Source organism: Protopterus annectens, chromosome 4.part0, assembly GCF_019279795.1.
Source record: "Protopterus annectens isolate FY-2018-M chromosome 4.part0, PAN1.0, whole genome shotgun sequence".
In the NCBI taxonomy this organism is placed as follows: domain Eukaryota; kingdom Metazoa; phylum Chordata; order Ceratodontiformes; family Protopteridae; genus Protopterus; species Protopterus annectens.
The window spans coordinates 1,840,323,001-1,840,350,510 of record NC_056733.1 but is presented as its reverse complement, the minus strand read 5'-3'; the positions used below and the strand labels follow the sequence as shown (position 1 = coordinate 1,840,350,510).

The 27,510-nt window shown below is 38.3% G+C and overlaps 1 protein-coding gene across 1 annotated transcript in view; it reads right to left on the bottom strand.

The window, feature by feature from the left end:
* The window catches only part of LOC122800042 (gamma-aminobutyric acid receptor subunit alpha-1), a 742,598-nt gene that overhangs the window by 493,768 nt on the left and 221,320 nt on the right, over positions 1–27,510 (bottom strand). Inside the window, exon 4 of the mRNA XM_044069521.1 lies at positions 12,484–12,551. Coding sequence (XP_043925456.1) covers positions 12,484–12,551 — 68 coding nt within the window. The remainder of the gene's footprint in view (positions 1–12,483; positions 12,552–27,510) is intronic.

Here is a 27,510-nt window from a genome sequence, read left to right as displayed (position 1 = left end):
TGACAATGCACTTTTTGGCATTGAGCTTGAGGCCATGACTTTGACACCAGGCATCTGTCTCAGTGTAGGATGTCCACATCTTTTGGAGTTTTGATTATGGCTCCTAGTTTGCAGTCATCTGTGAACTTCATTAGCCAAAGACCTTCTGTGTTGGCCTGTACTTCAGAGAAGTAGATACCAAACAGGAGAGGACCCAGTACTGAACCCTGGGGTACTCCACTTGTCACTGGTCTGAAGTTGGATTTGGAGTCTGCTACTTTCACAGTGTGGGTTCTGTCAGTGAGCCAGTTGGCAACTCATTTTGTGACATAGGGATTTATACCTAGTTTAATGAGTTTATCTATAATTCCAGAGTAGGGGATGGTGTTGAAAGCCTTGGCAAGATCTAGATAGGCTGTGTGAACCACCTTACCCTCATCTACGGCTTTGGTGACTGCTTCAAAGAAGTCTATCAGGTTTAAATTTAAATTTATTGTTTTGAACATTAGTAAACAATTAAACAAAATGCATGCACCAATGACAACACTACCAAATTAAGAACAGTTCCATCATACAAGTCTACTCAACCTTCTACAATCCACCAGTATCAGTAAATATGCACATCTCTGAAGTGTAAAAGTCATCTAAATAATTCCACATTAAAGAAATCTGTAACAATGAAGAGGTTGCTGCTAGCAAACAACTTTATATGTCATTGTTTATTCATCTACAAATAAAGTGCCTGTTGCCCTTGAGGAATAAATTGCCTATGTTGCATGCATTAAAAAAAGATAAGCTAGTAATATCACAATAGGGACTGTATGGCAAACTGATAACAGGTTCATAGTTACTACTCTAGGTATCTTTGCCAAAAAGGACTGCAGCATCCCCCCACTTTACAACACATTACAGTATCATCAATGCATCTATCTACTCTGGGAGTAGAACCCACAACCTTCTGCTTCAAAAGCAAGTACACTACCTGTTGTGCTATTAACAATGCAAGGAGACACAGAATAAGCAGCACTAAAGTTTTGTTCCCCTGCAGCTCTCAGCTCCTTGTAAAATCTACTCAACACACAGTTGTATTACCCAATTCAGAACATTTCCATCATAAAAGTCTACTCAACCTTCTACAGTCCACCAATATCAGTAAATATGCACAATCTCTGAAGTGTAAAAGTCATCTAAATAATTCCACATTAAAGAAATCTGTAACAATGAAGAGGCTGCTGCTAGCAAACAACTTTATATGTCATTGTTTATTCATCTACAAATAAAGTGCCTGTTGCCCCTGAGGAATAAATTGCCTATGTTGCATGCATTAAAAAAAATGATAAGTAATATCGCAATATGGACTGTATGGCAAACTGATAACAGGTTCATAGTTACTACTCTAGGTATCTTTGCCAAAAAGGACTGCAGCATCCACCCACTTTACAACACAGTACAGTATCAACAATGCATCTATCTACTGTGGGAGTAGAACCCACAACCTTCTGCATCAAAAGCAAGTACACTACCTGTTGTGCTATTAACAATACAAGCAGGCTCGGAATAAGCCACACTAAAGCTTTGTTCCCCTGCAGCTCTCAGCCTCTTCTAAACTCTACTCGACACACAGTTGTATCTCTGAACTTTGCAGCACAAGAAATCTGGAAAAAGCCGGAATTTATTGGGGGGGGGGGCAAAGGCCCAAAAACCAGGGGCACATTTTAAACATTGCTTGTACAATGTTGGAAAGTTGCTAGAATAAAATGCTGTGTTATCACCATACATTTCACTGCCACGTTTTTAACCCAGGGGACCCTGTGCAAAACAGTCAGAGAAATATACCACTATGCCAAATCAGCTGTTTTGTAAAAGAGAGGAAGACAAACTTAAATGGCTACCATTTAGTGAATTCAGTTCTCACCATAGCTCTCAACCTCTTAGCAAAAAACATGTGGACAAAGCCAGTAATGGGGGGGGGGGATATAGCCCCGAATCATTCAATGAATTCAGTTCTCACAATAGATAGCTTTCAACCTTAGCACAAAATACCTGGACAAAGCCAATAATGGGGGAATACAGTCCCAAAAATAGGGACAAATTTCAAATATCCATGTTATAAACTTAGACATCTGCTAGACAAAACAGTTTTGTGTTACCGTGTACTTTCTGAAGAATATGAAGTCTGAAATTCAAATGCCTGTTTAAACATTTAACCAGGAAACTAGTTTGACTTGGAACAAAAGACAATTTTTAGAAGAGCAGGGAGAAACTCCAGACACATCTTTGTAAGATGGGAGGACATGCAGACTCCACACAGAAGGCACCCCAGCCAAGAATCAAACCAGATAACCTGTAGCTGTCAGGCAGCAATGCTACCAGTGCACCACTGCACTACAGACTTTGCAAGCCAAGGAAATATGTAGATACAGAAACCACAGATTTTATGAGGAACAGAACAAATATGAGGCAAAAATCTGCAATTTTTTTTAGAAATGGTGGTGGATAGGGAATTCAGGTCATTGCCACCTGCATCCAAGGTACAGGGTTCAAGCCTGAGTATCTCTACCCACCACCATTTTTTCTCTCTAGTCACCAGTATATAGCAACTGGGGCATTTTACACACACACACAGACATACACACACCCTTCTCCTACCTGTTTCATGAACAGAACATGTCTGAAGCCTCACCTATTCATTTCACAAAGCCCATCCAGCCAGCGACCATTTGTCCAGCAGTAGAATTCACAAAGCCTGCACAGTGAAATCCCTGCGAGAGCTTTCAGCTCACCCCTCATTGGCCCTGCATGCAGGGGAAGCAGTCCGGATCTCCTCTGTTCTGTGCGGCCGTCACCGCACAGATTCCTGGGTATCTCACAGCACAGGTTGCTGGGTACCTCTTTCTCTGCATCCAGACTGCAGATAAAGGCAGTCTGAGTTCCCCAATGCCTCTGCAAATGTGCAGAGGAGTCAGGACTCGTGATTTTTTGTTTCACGGATTTTGTTTCTTTTTGTTTTTCCTAGGTAGGAGGGCTGCAGTCCTGCAGTCCGATAGCACGAGCCACCCCTTCAATCCACCACTCTGGTATTACAGAGAAACTCTCCCCATTGGGAATTAACATCTACACTACCAGATGGGTAGCCAACTTGCTCACCGACAAGACACATACTGTCAAAGTGGGTGACTTGAACTCTAACAAAAGACCAGTCACCAGTGGTGTACCACAGGGTTCTGTGCTGGCCCTCTTACTGTTCACAACTTATTTCTCAGACTTCCAGACAAACTTGGACAGCCTGTGTTTGATCAGTTTCAATGACAATTGCAAAGTGGGAGCAATCATTGAGTCCACAATGATGTTAATATATACTGCAGATAGGGTTAACACAGACACATGATTGGTACCAAAGTCATGGATTAAAGCTAAATGCAAAAACTACATTATTATTCCCTTTGGGTAAGCTGGCATTCCTACTAATTACATTATAGACAGCACCACATATGTGTAGACCCAGTGGTACATGATCTGGGTACTCAGGTTGATAGAAATCTGAACTTTGACCACCATGTAGCCACAGCAGTAAGGAAATTCTGCTATGTGGCACATCTTATAAGTAAAGGCATCTCATCTAGATCTAAGGGTGTTGTAATTCCATTATACTCAGCCCTCATCAGATCAGTAATTGAGTACAATGCTCCCTTTTGCATGTACATCACCAGACACCAGCAACAATTGGAGAGACCACAGAGGTTTCTCACCAAGAAATTACAGGGTACACAAAACAAGTCTGAAGTGGAAAGACTGAGAGCCCTGTCACTGTATTCTATCTCCTACAGTCTTATAAGGGGTGACCTGTGCCTGGCTTACAGGGCAATCTCTGACCCAGTCCTAATGAAAATGCTACACATTTGTAAATCAAACTGCACAAGGGTCACTCACTCCAGAGATCCTAACCTAGCCTCTGACATGAACAGGTCATGCTGGAGAGAGAGATACATCTCCCAGAGACTGCCACTTTTCTGGAACAAGCTTTCAAGTCACATGAAACACAGCCCCTCCCTGACCCTCTTCAAACACAACCTAGATCAATGGATGGGTGACCGCAAATTCACTCCTGGGCTGGGCCCATGTCCTTCCTGGACAGAGGAAGTCAGTATTAACTACCATAGAGCCTTTTCTCTGCGAACTTCACTCACCTAACCACCAACAATTGGGGCAACTTGGGATAAATATGGCTAGGCTTGTAAGGGCTTTAGGGCTGTTAGCCTAGTAACCTTCTATGAAACTATGAAAGTATGAAAAAAAAAATGCTGGGTTTGGAAATGGTTGTGGAGACTTTCTCAGTGATGGATACCTCTGATTTTGGTGAGGGTATTCAGACAAAGTGCTCCCTTCATTGTCGAGCTCCGTATTAGTTTTCAGGCAGTTTCCATGGAGTCTTCATTTTTATTTTTTTCTCCAAGTGATTTCTTCTGAAGAACGTTGTATAAAATGTAATATTCTGCATCAAGGCTAGAGTACTTATGAGAAAGTACTTCACATTAGAATCATAATTAGAGCATTGTTCTGGTTTGTTAGAAGATGATTTCTTTTTATTAGGTTTTACTCCATTCTGGTTGGCTGTAATGGCCAGCAAGCATCCCATCTTATATGAGAGGTATAGTAGTTCACTTCACAATAAGTGAACGCATCTTGAAATATAGTTAGTATTTTAATATTACAATTTTCTTTCTGTGTGTGAGCAGGATATCATGCATTCTGTCATGTGTATACTACATATTATGTCAAAAATACAAGAAACCGCTATTGTTGCTGTTGTATCACCGTAAATGAGTGTCTTAATTTATACCCAATGCCTGTCTTTATATTTGGGATTGGTTCTGAGGTCTTGTTTCTTTTCACCTGAAGATAGAATGCCAGGCTTAAAAACAGCAATGTATGTTTTTTTTTTTTCTCCCAGGATGTCATAATTTATCTTCTTTTTTCACTGGGATAACCATATTTATTTAAATAAGTAGAAGACCCTTGGTAGAGAATCTCAGAAAGTGAATTCATGTGGGAAAAAAAGCTACCTAGAATGATTAATTTTAATCATGCAACTACCAGGTAATAAATTCATTGATAAGAACCAAAAACACATAAAGAATACAATATGTTTTCCTACATTTGTTTTGTGTTATAAATGTAATAGTCAGTAACTTTAAATCTGGCTGAATGTCAGGTTATAGGCCGCGTTGAATTATGGTAAAATGTACCCCTAGGCAGGATAATGGATCTCTCTTTCTCTCGCTCTCTCTCTCTCTCTCTCTCACGCCATCCCAAGTTACCATAAACACTGTTCGAACTGGTCAGTATGTATGCTATTTTTATTTTTTTCTTCAAGCATTACATATATTTGGATTTCATTTAAAACTTTTATTTCAAATTTTATAGCACACACAGGGATAACAAAACAAAAGATTCTCACAATGAAAACAGACTTAGCATAAACAGTAAACTTCTTTGCCCTTGAAACTTACATTCACAAAAACTGCATTGAAATTAATATTCAAGAAAATACATCTGGCCTTTGTGCTATTTGCAAACCATGGGCCTCCTGCACACATTTTTAGCACCATGCATAAATGAATGCATCCTTTAACTCACCTTACTGATTTTATTCAATTATATTCCTTGTTAAATACAGAACCACTTATGAGTGTTTTAAATTTCTACTTTTGAACATTATCCAGTAACCAGTAAAACAAAATGTAGGAACTGATAATGATACAACTACCCATTTCAGAAGATTTTAACTATAAATGGCCACTCAGACTGCTCTCATTATAATCCACTGATATCAGTTAATGTGCACAATCTCTGCAGAAGTAAAAGTCATCTGAATAATTTCACACTAAAGAGAACTATATCTAATGAAGTCTTTGCTGATAGCAAACAACTTTGCATTTTAGAGTTTCACCTACAAATTCAGTGCCTGCTGCCCTTGAAGAATAAATTGCCTGGGTTACATAAAAAAATGGTGTGTTGGTAATATGTAATAGGGAGTGGCTGGCAAACAAACAACTAAACCTGGTACTCTTCTTTCAAAAGATCACCAAGGTAATAGATGAGGGGAAAACAGTGCATACTGCCTACCTGGACCTGGCTAAGGTATTCTATACAATTCCTCACCCGGGTGCAATTGACAGACTCAAAGAACAGGGCATAAACCCCTATATAACTCACTGCATTGCCAGCTAGCTCACAGATAGCACCCAGGATGTCAGGATTAATGAGACCACCTCCATTAAGAGACTGGCCACCAGAAGAGTACCTCAGGGCTCCATGCTGGGTCTGATTCTATTTGACATTGACTTATCGGAAGTGAAAGCTAATGTCAAGGGCCATTGGCTGACCAAGATGACTCAAAATTGGGAGTTATCATATACTCCCACAATGACATAAACAACTTACAATAGGGTTTAACACAGACAAATGACTAGTGCCAAAGTCATGGATTAAAACTCAATGCCAAGAAATTATTGTCGGACCTTATGGGAAAACTTCCACTCAGGCTAACTATTCCACAACAAGATACTCTAAGAGTTGATCCAGTAGTCAGAGATCTAGGAACATATGTAGACAGTAATCTGGCCTTTGACCAACATGTGGCCATGGTAGTAAGAAAATAATTTTCTGCCACCCAATTTATAAGGAAGGGCATGGCATCCAGGTCCAAGAAAGTTATAGTGCCTCTTTATTCAGCCCTTATCAGACACATTACTGAGTGTAATGCCTCGTTTGGCATGTACCTTACCAAACATATGTAACAGTTGGAATGCCAACAAAGGTTCCTTACCAGGATTACCTTAAAGCCCTATCTCTACACTCTGTCTCTCACATGTTACTGAGATATAATCTATGCCTGACATACAAGGCATCACCTGATCCAGATTTGATAACTTTTGCATATCCATAAATTGATCAGCATCAGAACCATCAGACCCAAGGGTTTAAATTTTGCTCATGACATAAATAAAACATGTTGCCAAGATAGATATGTGCCTCAGAGGAACCCCATGGTCCAGAACATGTACATCTGTAACCCTATTTAAGTGTAACCTTGACCAATGAATGGGAAATCGAAAATTCATGCCCTGGTCTAGCCCCATGTCTCTGATAGACAGAGGCAGATAGTAATGCCCAAAGTAACACACCCCTCCCCCCATATAAAGTACAATACCAGAGTATAAGGCTGGCGTCGGTCAGGCGCGTACGACTGACCGCCAGATGCGTCGTGGGTATGCGCGCGCATGACCGACGTCATATCAGTCTTTTCAATAACGCAATTGCCTGTGTACACATCTAAAGTGCAAATCTTTTTTTCCCTTTTATTTGATCTGCTTTGGTTTAAAGCCACACTAGAAACCACCTTAGGCATAAAGGAAGGATTAGTATGTGATGATACCCTGTCCTTATATGGAAAATCAAGCTCTCCTCATGGAATGCAAAGTCTCTGAAAATGAAATCCTCAGGTGGAGGCAGCTGTAGGAGTGGAATCATCCACATCAGAATCAGAAATAGGTAGGATACTCTGCAAATCTTCCACAGAAGATTCTGAAGCCCTCAGACACTTGTTCAAAACTCTCAAACTCAGATTCCACCCTAGGCTCTTATCACTTAGGTACAGAACCTGAAAAGGTAGGAGAAGCCCCCACTGAAGCTGAGTAGGCTCTCTCTCATAGAAGTTTTGGCAGGAAGGAGAGAGGAGCCTACTCCTCAACCCTAGGCTTCACTGTTTTATCCTTTGCGCTCTTGGAGAGAGGCGCCGGAGGCAGCATCGGCATTTTTTATAATTACAGCCTCTCCAAACACTAGAGGATATGGCGTCGGTCATGCGCATTAGTACCCTGACGACTGGCGTCGGTCTAATGCGCCCGCCGACGGATCAGCTCTCCTCTCTCTGGTATTGACTGGGACGCGGACTACCTATACAATAGTCACTACTAGGAACTTCCTAACAAACATATCCCCTCTGAATAAATGTCCATGATACAGAGGGGCACACTTCCTTTGGATTGCACGGCTAGACTTATAAAGGTATAGGTGGTCATTAACCTGTTATGCCTATGAACTCCAGGACTGTCCCATGTACTACTAATGGACAGAGGCAGATCCAAAATGCTTTATTACATGCACTGGTCCCTTCAAATTATGCATATAATCACAATTATTCTAACTAGAGGTATTTTATAATTATTGACCATGTGATAGGTAAGACCAATCTATTACCAAGTGGGATATGGCAATTCAAGCACCAAAATGGAAATTCACTATGAAACTAAAATAAAGAACTCAAACCTTCTAGATCTTTTCTGTTTTGCATCTGATAAAAAACACTAACAAAATATAACCAGGCAAAGTTCAATAAGCATGCCACATAACTGTACTCATAGAAAGCAAGAGTCATCACCAATAATGAAAGTTTGTGCAAAACTGGAAGTTCAACCATCTAGTAACATTAGTAGTTAACAGGAGTCCCACATAACTTCACAGAACCTTGCTTCACTGACTGTGTCCTCATTACAAAAGAAGTTATCTCCCCGACACATAAGTCTGAAACTTACAAACCAGTATTACTGACAGTAGATACTCACTGCAGGGCACAGAATCTCATATTTCTGTACATTAAAAACATGGGCTTCAGTTTAAGGGACTTACAGAATAAAATGCTTTGTAATCTTAGCTGCTGTTCATATCTGACAGTAGTCTAAATTTTGTAAGAGAGCACATCAAGGAACAACAATCTGATGACTGCAGCTTTGGGAGAGGTCTATCCAAATGATAAATTGATGGAGGCAGTACAAAAAAATTTCAGTCATGTAGACATTATTGCATTTTGCAAACAAACTAGACAGAGCCTTGAGTCCTTGACACCCTGGATCATTTTCCAAGGCTTCATTATGTAAAATTTAAATGCAGTGACTGTTTTGCAGGTTCATTTAACTGCTAAAAAAACATTAACATCAACAATAAACACTTGGGTCTGTAATGTTTCAATAATAAATTATAAATGCGTGCACCATATGTTAACTGATGTTTTCATTTCTAAGGCAATTTTGCTGCATGTTTGGATTATCAATGTCAGTGCCACCCAGGTACAGAATTTAATAAAAACTGCAATTACAAAACTTTTTAAACATTTCTGGATAAATAATAAAAAGTTAAAATATGGTTTTCGTATTTACTTTCTATATAACTTGGTAAGAAAGAAATTAGAAGTATTATTCTAATACTCTTAAAATTATTGAATACCTTGATTGTATTGATTGTTTTTACTACAAGAAAAAAGGTATGATTTTTTCTAAATCAGCAGTTCATGCTACAACATACCTGACTCTTCAAATATTAGCTGCTATGAGTAAAACTGATTCACCAGCATGGAATATTTTTGAAAACACTTCGACTATTTATGTTTTTCATAGCTTTTGTTCATATTAATCTATTTATTGTATCTGGTCATATCTGTTTGAATGGTTTAAATGGAGATTGTTATACAACACGGAATGATAAATTTACCAGTCTCTTCACTGTAGTGCAATCTCGGGTTGTGGGGCTGCAGGGAGGCTTGTGTAGTGCAGTCTGACCTTCAGAAAGTTTGAGCTTCAAAAGTAGATCCACATATACAAAATGCATACATAATTCACACACACACAATATATATATATATGGATATATATATATATATATATATATATATATATATATATATATATACATTTTAATATAATTTTGAATGCTGTAGTTTATTAATATATTGCTGGTGATCCTGATTCTATATATTCCAGTGGAGAACAATCATGTAATAAAATCAATCTCTTACAGGGTAATGATTTGGGGGATTATAATATTGGAATAAAGCCAATGATTTCTTTTTCATAGTTTTATAAAATCTGCACTTTCTTCTAGGAAATTCACACAGCCGTTTCTTTAAGTCGTTAATAAATTTCCTCAGTTATGGTCTAAAATCACCTTAGCATGCTGCACCGAGTATACTATAATGATAATTGAAACTACACTTATGTAAATGATCTCATTTTTGTTGATTACCATCATGGTGCTTTTTATCATACACCCACTGTGGTCCTTGGAATTCCTGTACCAGCTATATGTGTTGTACTGTTAATATATCTGTGGTTTAGACAGCTCCATTGAAACAGATAGACTAAACCCTGATTATGGCTCAGACAACCCAAATTCGATTAACAGCTCATAAGGGAAGTCATAGTGCCGTCAGTTTTGTGGGTTACATTTTCCACACCCTGGAGTGATGTTAGGGCAATATTATATATACCTGCATTACAGCAATGCTAGCAGTAAAATAAACAACAGTTTATATTGGGTCTATATCATTATGTTAAATAAAAAAAAGAGTGATTGAACACTAAAAACTGAAAGCAGTAAATGTTGAACACAGAGAACAGCAATTTTTCTTCCCCAGGGGAAACAATTGCTGCTCCACCAAAAAAAAAAAAAAAAAAAAAAATCCAAACACAAAATAAAGTGGGGGCTTTGCCCCACAAACCTCATGATGTTTGGGTGCTATACCCCCACACTCCCCTACTTAAATATATCAACTCCGAGAACACACCACAGTGGAGGAAATGGCAAAGTCCCGAAAAAGGCCCAGCGATTTTTTTCCCTGCTTTTGACTTTTAGAGTTCGATAAAAGAGAGTTTGCTCTTTTTATCATTCAACGTCGTAATGTAGACCCTTTTATATCATGGCCTTCTTATTCAGATTTGAGACAGGAAAGAATGGGTCTGGCTGAGAAGGGTGGATTAGTCGTTGACAGACACAGCATTCAGAAGGGAAAGTTTTCTCTTTCCCTGCTGTAGTCCAGTTTTGACATTAGTATATATAAGATGTAGAGGGTCTGGGGGCATGGCTTTTTTTCAAAGTTATGTGTTTCAATAATAATGTACAATTTGAACATCTGTGTTTTCAGCATTATATCAGAGATCCATAAATTTGTGTGCACGCATGTATGTGTGTGTGTGTGTGTGTGTGTGTGTGTGTGTGTGTGTGTGTGTGTGTGTGTGTGTGTGTGTGTGCACATTTGCAGTTTTAATATGGACTTTATATATGTTGTTAAAAAGAATGTCGATATTCTCTCATGTTACATTCACTGTTTTCCTCTGATGTGATGTTTTTGACCTCAGTCTTGTGTTCTTATCTGCCACTTCATATGAAAATCTTGAATAAAAATGTAATTGTTAAAAATAGTGCAAAAGTAGAGTTTGATTTTCCTTACTGACTGGTTTGACGTGTTTTTCCAGCCTTAATATCCACAAATTTAATTAGAGTTCTTCTGATACTTGAATGTACTCCTGTACTGAAGTTAATAGTTATGTAGCTGGAGAGATGTTTTTTTTTTTTGTTATACTCCTATCACAGAATAGTTTTAAAAGTTAGGAACTCCTGTAGTATTACAGGGAGTGAATAAAACGAAGTGTGATTTGTGTTATTTGGTGCTTTGTATAATAATAGCACAGTTTACAGACCCCCCCCCCCAAGAATGAAAAAAAAGTAGATTGCTTAGTGCCAAAACTGCAGTTAAGATGCAGCTGTTTAAACATTGTTTGATTAACTATGGTAAAGCTTATGTTTTCCAGTACAAGTCTTTATGATTTAAGCAAAAGCAAATATTCCAGTCTAAAAAGGATTGTTCTACAGAACAGGAATCATTTGGCAGCAGTATTATAGCAGTGGATGAAATGCCACTTCCACTAACATGCAAGGTTCTTGAAAGTCGTACACAATACAGCAGCATTTTCTGATTTGTGAAACTGGATTAAGTAGAATATGTTATACAAAGTACATCTCAAATAAGAAATAAGATGAATTAGGCCTTTTATGGCCATCCCATATTAAGTTACTCCAAGAAACTAAATATGTACTATTTACATAAATGTAAACACATTATCACTTTCAGAAACACACAAGTACTTGAGCGCATAGACACATTTCCATTGATGCAAGTGTATATTTAACATTGTTCACACACTCACACAAATATTAAGAATACATACACTTCAACAGATTCATTTTTCCCATTACTTACAGCAATATTCCTGCACGATTCAACGTTTTAGTAAAAGAATACATCAGGAATTAACACTTGCATAAATAACAGCTTGTGTACTTATTTGGAATACTTAATTTCTATGTTTAGAGTTTTACAGTGTTAAGACTGTAAACAATATATAGTTCCACAGAATAAGTTGTCCACCAATACTCTGTATACCTCTCTTAAAATACGTATCTGCAGGAACAGCAGTAGTTGTGTATGACAATGAAAATACATACTTGTGGCCTCCTGACATTCACTATTATTTGTGGTTTTAATCGTTAGTCTGGAGTTGTCTATCTTTCTACTAAAAATGTAAATGTAACATGAGCACATACTTAACTGACAAAATAATTGCTTACAATGACATTTGTTTATGTTTGTTTATGGAAGTGTTTACTTACCATCTCATGATCAGATACTGGCCCAAAGCTTGTGACAAAGATGTCTGTTTTCACTTCGGTTACACGCTCTGTTGAAGCAAGAAATTAAGACAGTGAGTGTCGTGTCTTTCAATAAACTTTTTATTACAAATAAACACACCAACCCAAGCATACATTTTTAAACTGTGATTTAGTTTTTATAATACTAGTGCAGTCAAGATAAGTTAAGTATGTAGACACAAACATAAATGTTATTAAATCTGTGCATTTCAGGATATTTTTAAATCATAAAATGCTTTAGAGACTCTGGGAAGAAAAGTTTTCTACAGAATTAAAAGATGAACCAGTTGAGAGAATGTCAGTTGTCAAGATGCACATAACTGATGTAAGTATGCTTGCCAACCCAAATTTATTTTCTTTATTTTTCTTTATCAATATAGCTTAAGTATAATCTTTGTTGGATATATCAGTTAATTTTTAACCAAGCAATGACTAAAACTCTGTTCTACAGCTAATAAAACTTGAAACATTCCATACATGAACATTAGCACCTTGCGAGCCCAGAATTCCTGGGAATTTGGAGAGCTTGCACTGTTCTCTAATATTACTTTTCTCCTTGCAGCAACGGTCACTTTGGAAGGCAATGTTAATAATGATAGAGAAAGTTAAAAGAAGAAATAGATTCAGCTTCATCTAATGTGTTTTGGTAGCCATTGTAGGTAGTTACTTGGCATATAATTTTCATTCTTTGCTTGATTTCTTGCCTCTTGCTGTCACAATGGCCAGCCTGCAGACAACCACTGATTCCTTGACATTCAGTTTTATTATTTTGAGTTTGACCTCACAACTCCAGCATCCCAGTCATTCAGTTCCTCGGTGGCCTCAACAGTTTTGTTGCATTTCTCTCTTCTGTTCCTCATTGGTCTCATTAAAAAACAAGGAAATGGAAAGGGGAGCGTATGAAGCAGTGGTTCAACAGCAGGCTTAAAATAACAATAATTAAAAAAAAAAAAAAAAAATATATATATATATATATATATATATATATATATATATATATATATATATACACACCAAAGAGTGCAAGAACTTGTTAGGAAAATGTAGGAACCCCCTTGCTGATTAGATATAATCTCGGACGACCATCGGCAGATTAATATTTTTGGTGATTGTTGAGACAGAACAAGGGTTTTCTGTAACAGCTTCAAAAACATCTCTTTATTGTTGCTGTATACAATTTATTCTATGTTACTAGTGCATTTGCATGTCTGTGTGCATTATGTTTACGCACACATATGTGCATGCATATTACAGTATACAGTATTTATGCATGTGACATGCACGCACTACATCAGAGTGTAGATAGTATTTACTGTTTAACTATTTTGTTTTCTTGGGGTAAGAATTTACAGCATTCCTTTATGCACAGAGATTGTATTTTTTGGCCTGTGGTGGGTTTGTTACATATGATATCAATTATCCAATGTTCTCTGTAGGCCAAGTGGTACTGTTCTCTTGTAACAGTTTTACACTTGTAGTTCTTTGAGTATGAACAGAATTGAGGCACAAACTGGAAAAGTTTACTGGACTGAGCAATAATTTTTTGGTAGATGAAGGTGATGTTTTTGTTGACATGGGTTTGCCTATTTTTTTGTTTACCCTTTTTAGGATTGGTGCAGAATGTAAGGTAACCACTACACTGTTTATCATTTGGCATGGATGGATCTGGGGAATGGCCACATAGCTTTGCCATGTTCTGCTTATACTAGGTTATGTACTGTGCTATATTGGCAGACAACCTTCTCTGCATTTTCATACCTCTCAACTTTTTTGTCCAAGAAATGTGGACAAGCTAAAAAAGGCTCAACTCTGGGAACAAAGGTTAAATATTCCTCTTAATAAACTTTAGAAAGTTGAGAATTACAGGCTTTGGTTTAGAATGTATTCTCTGGTGGATATGAAGTCTGAAACTCAAATCTGTTATGATTTACCAGAAAAGAACAAATTTTATGATGGGAAGACCAAAAATATGATGAAAGAAATCTGGGGTATTTTTTTGTGCCCTGTAATGTACAGAGATCTAAAAATTACATATGTGTAGAATTCAATAAAGAGATTTTCTGAAGGGTTGGAAACTTTTGTTCACCATTTGAGGCCATTGGTTAAGCTTTTATTTTTTTAATACTGGAGTATTCTGTTTGGAATGCTTCATTAAGTGTTCCAAACTGTTAGTTGTACTTCATTAGTGTGTTGCAGTTGAGAGTTGTGCATTGTTCACTTCCTCTTACATTGTCTGTCAGAGTTTCTGCTCAAGTAACCCAGTCTCAGGCTTGACTGTTAAGGTGTAATTGGAATCGTCATGCAGTTAGTTGTGCTTGATTGGTTTGTCTGTGTTCTCTGTTGCTGTAAGATAACTAACTTGCACAGTTATACCATTATTGGTAATGACCCATGACCTAGTCTGGCTGGAAAGATTTTTTTGCAGTGCTGAAATGCTCGAGCATTTTGAGAAATTTTACATTTTGTTTTATCTGAAGAAGCAGCTTGTCAAAACAAAGAATAGTTGCAATTCATTGTGATATTACTGATGATCCTGATTGCATAACAACATTGTGTTGAGAGGCTTAGGGACACAGGTGGACAGTGGTCTCACCTTCGATAACCACATTGCCACAACAGTCAGGAGATCCTTCTATGAGGCGCACCTCATCACTCAGGGCTTTTCATCCAGAAAAAAGGTCATTGTCCCACTGTACTCATCCCTCATTAGACCCATTATAGAGTACAATGCCCCATTTGGTATGTACCTCACAAGACATCTGTAACAGCTGGAAAGGCCACAAATACCTCACTAAAAGAATCACAGGCCTAAAGCAGATGCCCTATGCTGACAGTCTAAAAAAAAAAACTCCAGTTATACTCTGTGGCATATTGTCTACTCAGAGGCAATCTCTGCTTACCATGCAAGGCCATGACAAACCTTGAGCTGTTGGACATGCTCCACTTAAAGAAATCCCAATCCCTCAGAGCCACACGCTCCAGGGATCTAAACCTTGTCATCACAATGAACAAAACATGCTGGAAAGAGAGGTTCCTGACCCAGAGACTCCCCATACTCTGGAATAGACTGCCTATACATGTCAAGCAGAGTGTCTCCTTGGCCATCTTCAAAAGGAACTTTGACAATTGAATGGGAGATAGGAAATTAACCCCTGGGGCTCAGTCGCCCTGCTTGACCGGGGTCCAGGGAAGTAAATATTGTGGGAAGAAATATCCAGGGTATTGTTATGGCTAGGCTTGTATAGGCCCTAGGGCCAATAGCCTAGTACCAACCTATGAACCTATAACAAGCAACCATGTGTGTACATATGGGTCTATTTGGAGGCTCGAAGTTTCATATGGTTGAGACCATAAGACTAATTGGGGATTGCTGTACAGTGCATAACAGGAAATTTACCATTCTCTTCAATGTAGTCCAATCTCAGAGTTGGTATATTTAATTAGCAGGGAGTGTGGGTGGTGCAGGGGGGGCTTGCCCTCCTGCATAAACGTAAAACAAAAATAGTTTTTATTTATTTATTTTTTATTGACGTTTTGAAGTGTCAAAACTTTCATGTTACGGACTCTACTATATGAAGTTCGAAGTTTTGAAAGTTTGAGCTTCCAAACTACATGCTTACACACACACACACACACACACACACACACACACACACACACACACACACATATATATATATATATATATATATATATGTACAGACACGCACTCACACACACACACACACACATATATATATATATATATATATATATATATATATATATATATACACACACACACACACACACACACACACACACACACACAAACATATGTATTGTTTTCTTCCACATCAGTTTTCAAAGTACATAAAAACATACAGAAGAAAACAATCAAGTCAAGAAGCAGTAAATGCTAATGAAGATCTGATGAAGTTTTAAGTTTAGTAAACAAAAGCGCTAATCCAGTCTTTTTTGGAATAAAGCTGTGTTCAGACATATCCTGCTTTTTCATGTTGGTTTTGAAAACAATCAAGTCAGCTTTGCATTATGACTGCAAACTAATCCCACCTCTCAACCAAATTTTCGATATATATAAAAAATAAACAGAATATTGCTAAGTTTTTAAGCCTAACAGGGCAGCAATTTAACTCATGATATCTACCTATCCGTCTATATCTATCTATCTATCTATATATATATATATATATATATATATATATATATATATAAATGCATGCTTTATAGTACTTTGCTAACACTTATTTTCTTTTTGGGATTTGCATCATAGCTTTAATGGAAGACCTTAAACAAATATGGAACTGACTTACGGAGAAAACTTGATTGTTCTGTGAGGAATATTCAGCTGAATGGAATAACCTAGCAACTGAAAGTACACAGGTTAATATGATGAGATCAATAGGTCAAACCAATGAGGCCATGAAGGAAGTGTAGGAAAAAGCAACAGTTAATGATCCCAGAGGCAAATTTTAGCATATTTTTACAGGTACAGACACATAAGGAACACCTGTTAATCAAGGGAATGATCATTTGGGAGACATAGGTAAATATTTAGAGACCATTATTAAAGCACTTAATGAGGAATACTAGGTCAGATTAGCTCATATAATAGGCAGGAACAATAATACCTCTTTGGATCATAGTTCAACCAGTGAGAACAGATATCTGTTGCCCAACGCAGTAAACAGGGAGACATCATCTCCGTCACTACCAGCAGTGTCCTCTGATAGAGGGATTCCCTTATCAGTACTTTAATATAGCAATAGTAATGCAAACAACATGGATAACCTTGAAAACAAAATGCTGGGCTCAGAGATCACAGCTCATATATCACATGCTGTGAAAGAAATGATTTGGAAAGGTGATTTTATAGATATCTCCAAACATTTTGATGCAGAGTGAATACAGAGGATCATGGACACTGAACCAAGGGGTCCAAAGAGCTTATAGAAATCCTAGTTGTGCTGGGTAGACAGTGACCCAAAAATTCAAAGGTAATATCTTCAGATAACTGGGTTGTTGGGTTTATACAAATATACATTTATATATCTGTTGGTGGTCATAGAAGAGCATCCTTCTTTGTCTATTCCTTTACTAGGTTATTTTCTTATTGTAAGGGAGGACCATGTCCTAAAAATGAGAATGTCATGGCACCACTATGACCAAAGGTTTAGGAAACTAATAGCAAAACACAGGCAATTAAAATGGGGCATACGCCATGCCAGCACTTGGTTCTGTGTTATGGTAGACAAACAAAATAATGAATACAGTCAGCAAATGAACACTCTCTCACTAATAGCAAATCCTATTTGGCTTTCTTTTCCAGCAACTTTGGCTGGCCTGCAGACAGGATCCCTCAAATTTACAACATTTTTGGAGGGCAACACCCTGTCATAAGATGTTGGTGCAAAGAGCATACAAGGTTCCCACGGTTTAATTCATATTCAAAACAGAAACCAAATTAATTTGTAGCCAACACCAGACAGGGGAAAAAACATCTTTTTGTGACTCCAACAGAGCTTACCGATTTTGCAAATTCAGATAAGCCTAAGTGGAGCCATTCTCAAATTAAAGTAGTAGTACTCAGTCAAATCCTAAAGAGCTACCCAGACCAAACAATGTGCCAATTTTATTACTGAAGGCTTCCGTAATGGGTTTACCATTAGATCTAACACCCAAATCATACTCCCAAAATGAAAACAATTAACATCAATAAATGGGAAGGAAAATATAACTCAGCAGCTCATCTACAAGGAAATATACCAAGGATAGATCAAGGGTCCATTTAGGCTTCCCCCCTTTGACCATTCATTACTTCACCTCTGTTTAATCAACCAGCTATCACACACAGAGGGACCATTGGTAAATGATAACATTGATTAAGAAATACTCCAGAGTTCATTATTCACCACTAGATGGTGATGTTCCCATCATAAAAGGAATAAGAGAGCCACAGATTGCAAACGTAGACATACAATCTGCTTTTCATCTTCTCCCTATCTGCCCCAAGACTGCACATGCTAGGCATGAAATTCAATGCCATGTACATTTTTGACACAGCTATACTGAAGGGGTGCTCTGTGACTTGTTCTGTGTTTGACTGTTTCATCATGACCTTGCTTTGGAATTGGAAGCAGTTGAATCCGTCTTTCCTCAGGGTGCAATGCATTGGTGATATTTTAATTATGGGAGATATTGAAAGCTCAAATCAATGAAGGCCCTCAGTCTTTCATCAGCTTATACAGGTCAATAGGTATCCCCTGTCTGAAGAAAAAATAGAAGGCCTACTCAAAGTGTTTTTTACAACAGAAAACATTAATGGATCTAAAAGCAAATTAGCTAATGCACTTTCTTGAGAGCAGGTTCATAGGTTAACAAATTGGTTCCATAATCAGATTTACTCCCCACCCTAATTCCAGAAATAATTTGGATGATTGGAGAAGGATAAAAACATGGTTTTGGAATTCATATTCATGGGCTAAAAACAAAAATGTAGCATACTCCATACCAATTAAACATTTCAGTCAATTTTTCAGCAGCTTAGAAATCCAGGACAGACAGTGGTCTTTCCATACTATTCTATACTACCTCCATCACTGGAATCATAAGGACCTCACGTTAACCATGATCAGAATCTACGTATCATCTTTAAGTTTATTTGATGTTCCTGACATCACTAAACATTGTTTAAAGGGTGGGTCATGGAACATAACAGAAGGCAACCTGTAGGTTCAGCATTATTGAGCTCCATTTTGCTTAGTCTAGATTCCGTATCTGACTCTTATTAAAGTTATTGCCTTTGATCTACATTATCCTTTTTGCATTGCTTTGGTGCTTTCAGAGTCAGGGGATTGACTGAAAGCTGTATATGGTTAGATCTGTTTTTACAGAGGTTGCATTCTTAATCTGGATTACTAGATCCCAAACAGACCAGTTGAGCCATGGCCATCAAGTTACTTTACAGAGAAGCAATGACCCTCTCACTGCCAGTGGCATGGGGCAGAACTCTCAGGGAAATAATCCAACACCCAAACATCAAAAATTCTGTATTTATCACCAATGAAGGCCATAACGTTAATAACAACGATCTCTCTAACCAGCTAAGGCAAGTCTTAACTCCCTTAGGCATTTGCCCCAACCCATACACCCCACACTCATTCAGAGTAGGCACATCTTCTGATACAACTACTTCAGGCCAGTCCACAGAAGTTATCAAAGTATTAGGCAGGTGGGCTTCTACTTGAGATGCATATGTCAGTCCAAACACAACTAATTAAAAAAAAATAATTTACTTCCAAGAATAAGGGCCATCCTGATCCTGGGATACTCCTTGATTTCTTAAGCCTAGTCCAGGGCTTTAATCCAGTCCAGTGACATGAATCTCAGGCTAAATCAAGGCTAATTTGAAGTAATTTGAAAATGAATCCCTGGATGATGATGGGGTCAGCATCTTTCACAATCTTTTCAACATACATGATTTTTTCACAAAATCATCTTTCATGCTGGAGGGAATGATCTAATATTGACACCCAAGGGACAACTTATATTACATATCCTATGAGAGTTAGCAACGATCAGACAGACTTACCCTTACACACTGGTAGCTTGGTCAGCAATGGTTCCCAATTCAAAAAAGAGAGGGCCAGCACAATGTGTGGAAAAAATGACAATTTATTGGTTCATAGGCTCAAAGGCACAGAAGTCAAAAACACCAACACATAAGGGGTACAGGTTGATAAAAAGCCCCAAGCCCCAAAAAGCAAACTGGTTTCAGCTTTACCAGCCAAAGGCTGATAAAGCCGGAACTGGTTGATAAAAAGTCCCAAGCCCCAAGCCCCAAAAAGCAAACTGGTTTCAGCTTTATCAGCCAAAGGCTGATAAAGCCGAAACTGGTTTGTTTTTTGGGGATTGGGGCTTTTTATCAACCTGTACCCCTTATGTGTTGGTGTTTTTGACTTCTGTGCCTTTCAGCCTATGAACCAATAAATTGTATTTTTTTCCACACTCTGTGCTGGCCCTCTCTTTTTTGAATTGAGTTTGAGGTTTATGGGGCCGTTGCAATTGCCGTTCTTGCGAGGGTATTCTTTTCATTCAGCAATGGTTTCCACACTAAACTGTATAGGAGCACTCAACCAATGAGCAATAAAAAAAGCCAGAAGGCTGGTTAATCATAGAGTGGTAAGAGCAGGGCCATTGCTTGGCATATCATTAGTAAAACCCAGAAACTATTTGTTAAATACATTATCTGGTACAAAAAAGATGGGATTAATTTCTCTTAAGTTGGTGTGCGTGTATTCAACTGAATTTTAGCCTTGTACTTAAAGGAAAACTTTTTAAGCCAGAAGAAAACAATTCCAGCCTGAAATGACATTTTCTTTGATTGGCACACATATTAGCTGTAAGGCCTTTTGCATTGCTTATTTACAGCATTTATTAGTTTCATTCATTAAAATAATTTAGAACAAAAAGGGAACAGGCAAATTGCAGTCTGGAGGGTGGGTTTATTTTGGTCTCAGCCCCCCTTTTTTCCTGCATGGTATCTGATAACTAAAGAACTCAGTTTATAACAGCACTGCACATGCAGGATTTCTTGGTTTATGGATGTTGTAGTCATATCAGTTTAAAGACTATTGAGAAGGGTTTTTTGTCACACCACCAGACGGCCCTTGACTGTACTAGTAGCAGTTATTATAAAAGTTGCAAGTTGTTTATGGTTATTATACTTATAAATTATACAGATGTACATTAACAAGATTTGTTTATTAATGCATTTATTAGTTGCTCCTGCAACAACCTTATCTTCTGTGTATCACTGAATAGGGCTTAGTGACAATAGCATCTTGCAAGTTCAGAGCAAGGCAGCTTGCCTCACTCTACTCCCAGGTATTTCTCCTCACAGCAGTGGTCACTTTGGCAGGCAGTGTTAAAAAATGCCTCCTGTCACGTGGACACCTTCTCACAGCACTTTAGCTAGGATGAAGTGAGAGTGGCACTGCCCTGAGTGCAAAGCATTGGGGAAGGGCACAGTCAGCCTTTCTGAATCTCTCTTTTATGCAATGCCAGCCTTTAAAATCCAGTATTGCATTTGTGGTCAGACCTGAGCACTTTCATGCTGTGTGAGTGATCTAAATTGTAGCAAGCAGCTTGCTACAGTTTAAAAGTAAAAATTGCTCTTTAAAAAAATAAATAAAAAAAAACCCTAAAAACTGAGCACTGTAGTGATCCCTGCAGGCAGGGTATAAATTGTAGCAACTGTTTGCTACATTTATAGCTAGCAGTTTGCTACCGGTTAAAAGAAGAAATTATTTTTTTCTTAGATAAAATGAGTGGAATTAGGGCTGAAGGGCATGACATAGAAATGGGACCTGAATGGCTGGGGCAGGAGGGCAGGAGGAGAGGGGTGTTGTGCATATGGCTACCTTGTAAGTGTATGAGTAGAATGAATGGCTTGGCTTTTTAATGGGAGGACTGGGGGAGACATCAATCTGGCTGTAAGAAATCAATGGCTACAATGTAACCTTCAGCTTATTAGAGTAAAGTGCTTTATTTTTTGCTTTTTATTTGAAGGGTTGAGAAGGTAGGGTGCTGGTTGAGCCAGTTATGCTTCTGTCTCCTTGGGTGGATCTTTATGGCTTCAACCCCCTCTCCTTTTATTGACACTTTCCCCTTTTTTTTACTTGCCTGGGTATTTGATAATTAAATAATTCAGTTTACAATCGTGCTGCACATGCAGTGGCAGGATTTACTGGTTTATGGATGGTGTAATCAAATCAGTTTATAGGCCATCAGGAGGGCGTTATTACATGCCACACAATAACAAGTCCATGGTAGTATTGGTTCATAGATTCATAGGTTCATAGGAGGTTACTAGGCTATTAACCCGAGGGTTGTTTTAAGTCTAGCCTATTACACCCATTATATTTCAAGAAAAAAAGTCTAGTCAAAGCATATGATTATTATTAGTATTGACTGCCCATGTCCAAGAGGGATGTGGGAGCTATTCCTGACAAGAATTTGCAGCTTCCCATACATTCATCCAGGGTCCTTTTGAACAGAGTCCTAGAGGTGTTCTGCTTAACATGAATTGGTAGCCTATTCTGGAGAAGTGGCAATCTCTGTGAGATGTATTTCTCACTCCAGCATTTCCTGTTTAAGTCACAGGTCAGAGTTAGGTCACTGGATTGGGTAATTCTAGTCCCATTTGACTTACGGATGTATAGCAACTTCATCAGGTTGGGGTCAGAGATTGCTTTGTAAGCCAGGCACGCGCCTCCCCTAAGCAGCCTAATATTCTAAAGAGTAGTGACAAAGGCTTCAGTCTGTCTGTGTAAGGCATGTGTTGAAGACCATGGAGCTTCCTAGTATAAAATCTTTGGGATCTCTCCAGTTGCTGCAGGTGCCTGGTATGGTACATACCAAAGGGGGAGTTATACTAAATTATGGGCCTGATATAGGGATGAGTACAGGGGGTTTATAACCTCTTTTACTCTTGAGGCTATGCCTTTGCTAATCAAATGTGCAACACAGAATGGCTTTCTTACTACAGTGGACACATAGTGGTCAAAGTTTAGCTCACAGTCTACTTGTGTGCCCAAATCCCTCTCTACAGCATTTGTACTTAAGGTACTGCTGTTTATTTGACAGTTAGTAGGGACATTACTTTTACCAAAGGGGATGATGATGCATTTTTTTTGCATTTAGTTTGAGTCCATGGCTTTGGCACCAATCGTTGGTTTGTGTAAGCCCCTCTTGGAGTACACTGACATCATTTGGAGAGTCAACGATCATGCCAAGCTTGCAGTTGTCAGCAAACTTGGTCAGCCACAGCCATTCTGTTTTTTCCTGAACTTCCGAGAAGTAAGTATTAAACAAAAGGAGGCCCAGTAGTGACACTTGTGGAACCCACCTAGTGACAGGTCTGCTGGTTGAGATGAAGTCACCCATTTTGATGACATGTGTACAGTTAGTGAGTCAATTTGCAATCCACCTAAAAACAAAGGGGTTGACATTTAAGTGGGTGAGTTTGTCAATAATGCCTAACTGGGGGATTGTGTCAAAGGCCTTTGCCTAGTCCTGATATGCTGTGTGCACAGATTTGCCCTCATCTGTGGCCCTAGTCACATTTTTGAAGAAGTATACTAGGTTTAACAGGCATGAATGACCTTTGACAAAGCTGAACTGGGTTAGAGCAAGGGTTTGTAGGTCACCTATATCTCTATTTATGAAGTCCATGATGATACATTCCATGGCCTTGCTGATAAGTCTAGTCCGGCTTATGAATCTATAATTCCCCGGATCTGTTGCTAAGTTAAGTTAATTATACAAGTTGCAAGTTCCTTATAGTTATTATACTTACACCTTATGCAGATGTTAGTAAAGATGATTTATTAATAAAATTATTGTTTGGTCCTGCAAAAACCTTGTCTTGTGTGTATCATTTGAGAAAGGGGCTTAAAGACAATTGTTTATTGAGCTAGAAAATTCTCACTTAAGGCATTCAAATTTATAAACATTCTGATACTATTATCAGGAAAGGTTTGCTACATAAATTAAGCATGTCCATTCCCTAGGATTTATTGAAAGCCTCTCTAATGCATAGCATTAAATTGTTTATCATCCTTTACATCTGTTTCATTCTTCAGTGTCTACTGTCATACTAATACCATGATGGTTTCTTCTGAGAGGCAGTTCAATAAACTTCAATCCCTAACTCATTTATCTTCTGAAACTCGATCTCTCTGCCTAAACTAGATCTTCATTTTTAACATATAAACCTATATGCTTGGGCAGTTTAGCAAAGAATTTTAAGACAATGAAATCTTAAAGAGCTTCATTGTGTAGACCAGCATCTGATTCCCTCAGCCTTTATTTGTCTGCCGTGAAGTCAGTTAACCAGACAATGCTCGTGAGTTACCCCTATAAAAAGGCTTTTGCCTAGTGGGTTTACCCAATCACAATGAATAAAATAAAATAAAAGAAATAAATAAAATGTTACATAGTAAACATGGATAGAAAGCTGTATGACAGATAGATAAGTATACCAAAGGTGATTAAGGGAGGACCGCCTAAAGAGTGAGATGTGACTAGAATTTGGAATGAGCCAGCTCTATGGTATAGAAGGTAAAGCACTGACTGTGGTCCAGATGGCCAGAGACTGATTAGTGACTCAGGTGCCTGTTGGAGGTAGTGATGGCGCGGAAAACAATTGGCAAGGCATATGCCTGCTTGACTTTCCACATGGTGGGGTTGGCTTTTGGCAGAAGGAGGGTACCATCACTGCTGGATGTAGCAGACACTGGAACAGAAAGTGGCAGGAGTCTTGTTGAGTGATGGTCAGGAGTATTACTACACATGAGTCCACAGAGGATCCTCTCCCAGTAGCCAGTCCTCATTAATACTCCATCTTTAAAGTGACGCATGCAGAAGGGGTAAGGATAATATAAGAAACCCATACTGCTGTGAGCAGCATTGGTTGCTCTTGTGTGCTTCACTCTCTCATATGTTACATGGCCATAAGGTGGGCTGACAATACATAGACTGGCATGTATACAACCATCAGTCAAATCTGGTTGAAAATAAATGTGACTTCAGTGGAGCTGAGATTTAGGTGAAGCCACACCACAGCAATAAATAAATTGAAACCCCCTTAAAAAAATGTAGAAGTGGGTCATGTTCAATTAGGCATATCAGTAGCTTTTGGTGAAAGACTGATATGGGTCATTTGATTATTAACTGATGCTGGACAGTGAAGAAGATGCTAGGTTCTATAATCACCATGAAAGTCATTACAATATGAGGATGGATGCCTGCTAAAGTTCAGAGCTTTAACATCCAAGTAGTGATCCAAAAGTAAAACTAGGATAAGGAGCCTCAGATCTATTTTATTTATTATTTTTTTGTTGGGTGACTTTAATATAGATTGGCTTAACTGCTCTGGCCACAATCCATCTACCTAACTTAACCTCCATGGATTTACCCAACTTATCTTGTCCCCCACTAGAAATGATAAAGCATCCAAACACCAGTCCATACTGGACTGGATTCTTATATCTGATCCCTCCCTTGCAACCCAAGCTAGCTGTCTGCCTGACAGTGTTAGTGATCATTAGCCAACCTACCTACTTAGAACTAGAACTCACCAATTCAGTCTGATGACCTTTAGAGTAGTTAGAAACAAAAATAAGTTTGTTCTTAATAACTTCATCTCCACCATCTCCACCCTAAAATATTGCGATTGGAAACCCTAGCACAACTATCTCTTCATGAAGCAGTACACTATTTTAACTCGGCTTTCTTAAAAATATTAAGCCATCATGCACCCACCATAACTATAAGAATAAATGCAAACTACGCTCCGTGGCTAACTAAAGAAACTAAATCCGTTCTCAAAGACAGGGATAAAGCTTGGATACAGTTTCACAAAAACAAAACCCAAACTACAAAATAAAGCCAAGAAACTAATTAAACTAGACAAAGGCAACTACTACCAAAAGGTACAGGAAAAATATGCTCACAACCCACAAAAATTCTAGGCTACAATAAATACTATACTTCAAACAGGGAAAGCTGCTACTCCAGTCGCAGCAACAATAAACAACCATGAGAACATTCCCACTCAATTCAATAAATATTTCACCGAAACAGTTCAGGCCCCTGCAGGTACCCACAATAATGTTACTTGCCCTATCCTCTCGGCCCCCCAAAATAGCACAAACAATATACTATCTCCCACTTTAGCTTGCATCTAGTGTCTATCAAAACTATTTTAAAACTCCTCCATAAACTTAAACCAACCACCTTAGCCACTGACAATTTGCCAACAGAATTCCTTCAGCTAGATGCAGAGGCTATAGCCTATCCTGTTACTATTCTCATTAATAGATCCATATTTGTGTGTAAGATACTTACAATATGGAAAACCACACATATAATTCCACTACACAAAGGAGGTAACTCCTTAGAACTCAATAACTACTGTCTTATTGCTATTCTATCCCCATTCTCAAAAATACTAGAACGAGTTGTTCACACCCAACTAATGGGCTACCTCCAAAATAACAATCTGCTATCTAAATCTCAGCATGGCTTTAGACCCTTCCACAGTACCACAACAGCATTAATGTCCTTTACCAGTACAGTTAATCAGTAAAGAAATAACAGACAATTTGTTTCTACAGTATTTGTGCATCTATCTAAAGCTTTCAATATCATCAACCACAATATGTTTCTTAATACACTATCCACCCTAAACATCAGCCCCTCCTCTATCTCATGGTTCAAAAGATACCTATTGGGATGACACCAAGCAGTCCAGTGGCAGAACCAACTATCTACTCTCTTACCAGTATCATTAGGGGTCCCTCAAGGTTCCATCCTTGGCCCCTTGCTTTTCTCTCTATTTAGCAACCAGCTCTCTTCCTCTACACCCAATGCCTCGGTAGTACATTTTGCAGATGACACCACCCTTATATGTGCTGTTCCCCATATTAGACAACCTTTACTGCCTAACCCAAAACTGTTTTTCATTAGTTGAATCCTGGTTCACTTACTCCCAGCTTATCCTTAACCCAAATAAAACAAAACTACTTCTTTGCAGCCCATGTAGATTTCCTTCCCCAGGTGACATATTTATCATCACATTCAAAAACAAAACCATGATCACCCCAACCACCCACCAAAAACTATTAGGTGTAGGAATAGACAACAACCTGAGATTTATCATTCACATATCCCAAACTATCAAGACAATCTACAAAAAATAGGACTCCTCTATTGGAACAAGTAATTTCTCACTAGGACACATCTGTTATCTACCCTCTTCTATGTGTCCACAATTCTAATTAACCTTTGCAAGGCTGACTTAAACAAATTAGAATCTTGTTATAACAAGATTGCTAGGTTTGCTACAGATGCCTCATACAGGACCCATCACTGTGTATCACTCAAACAGCTAAACTGGCTTGAGTTGCCTCAGTTACTGCATCT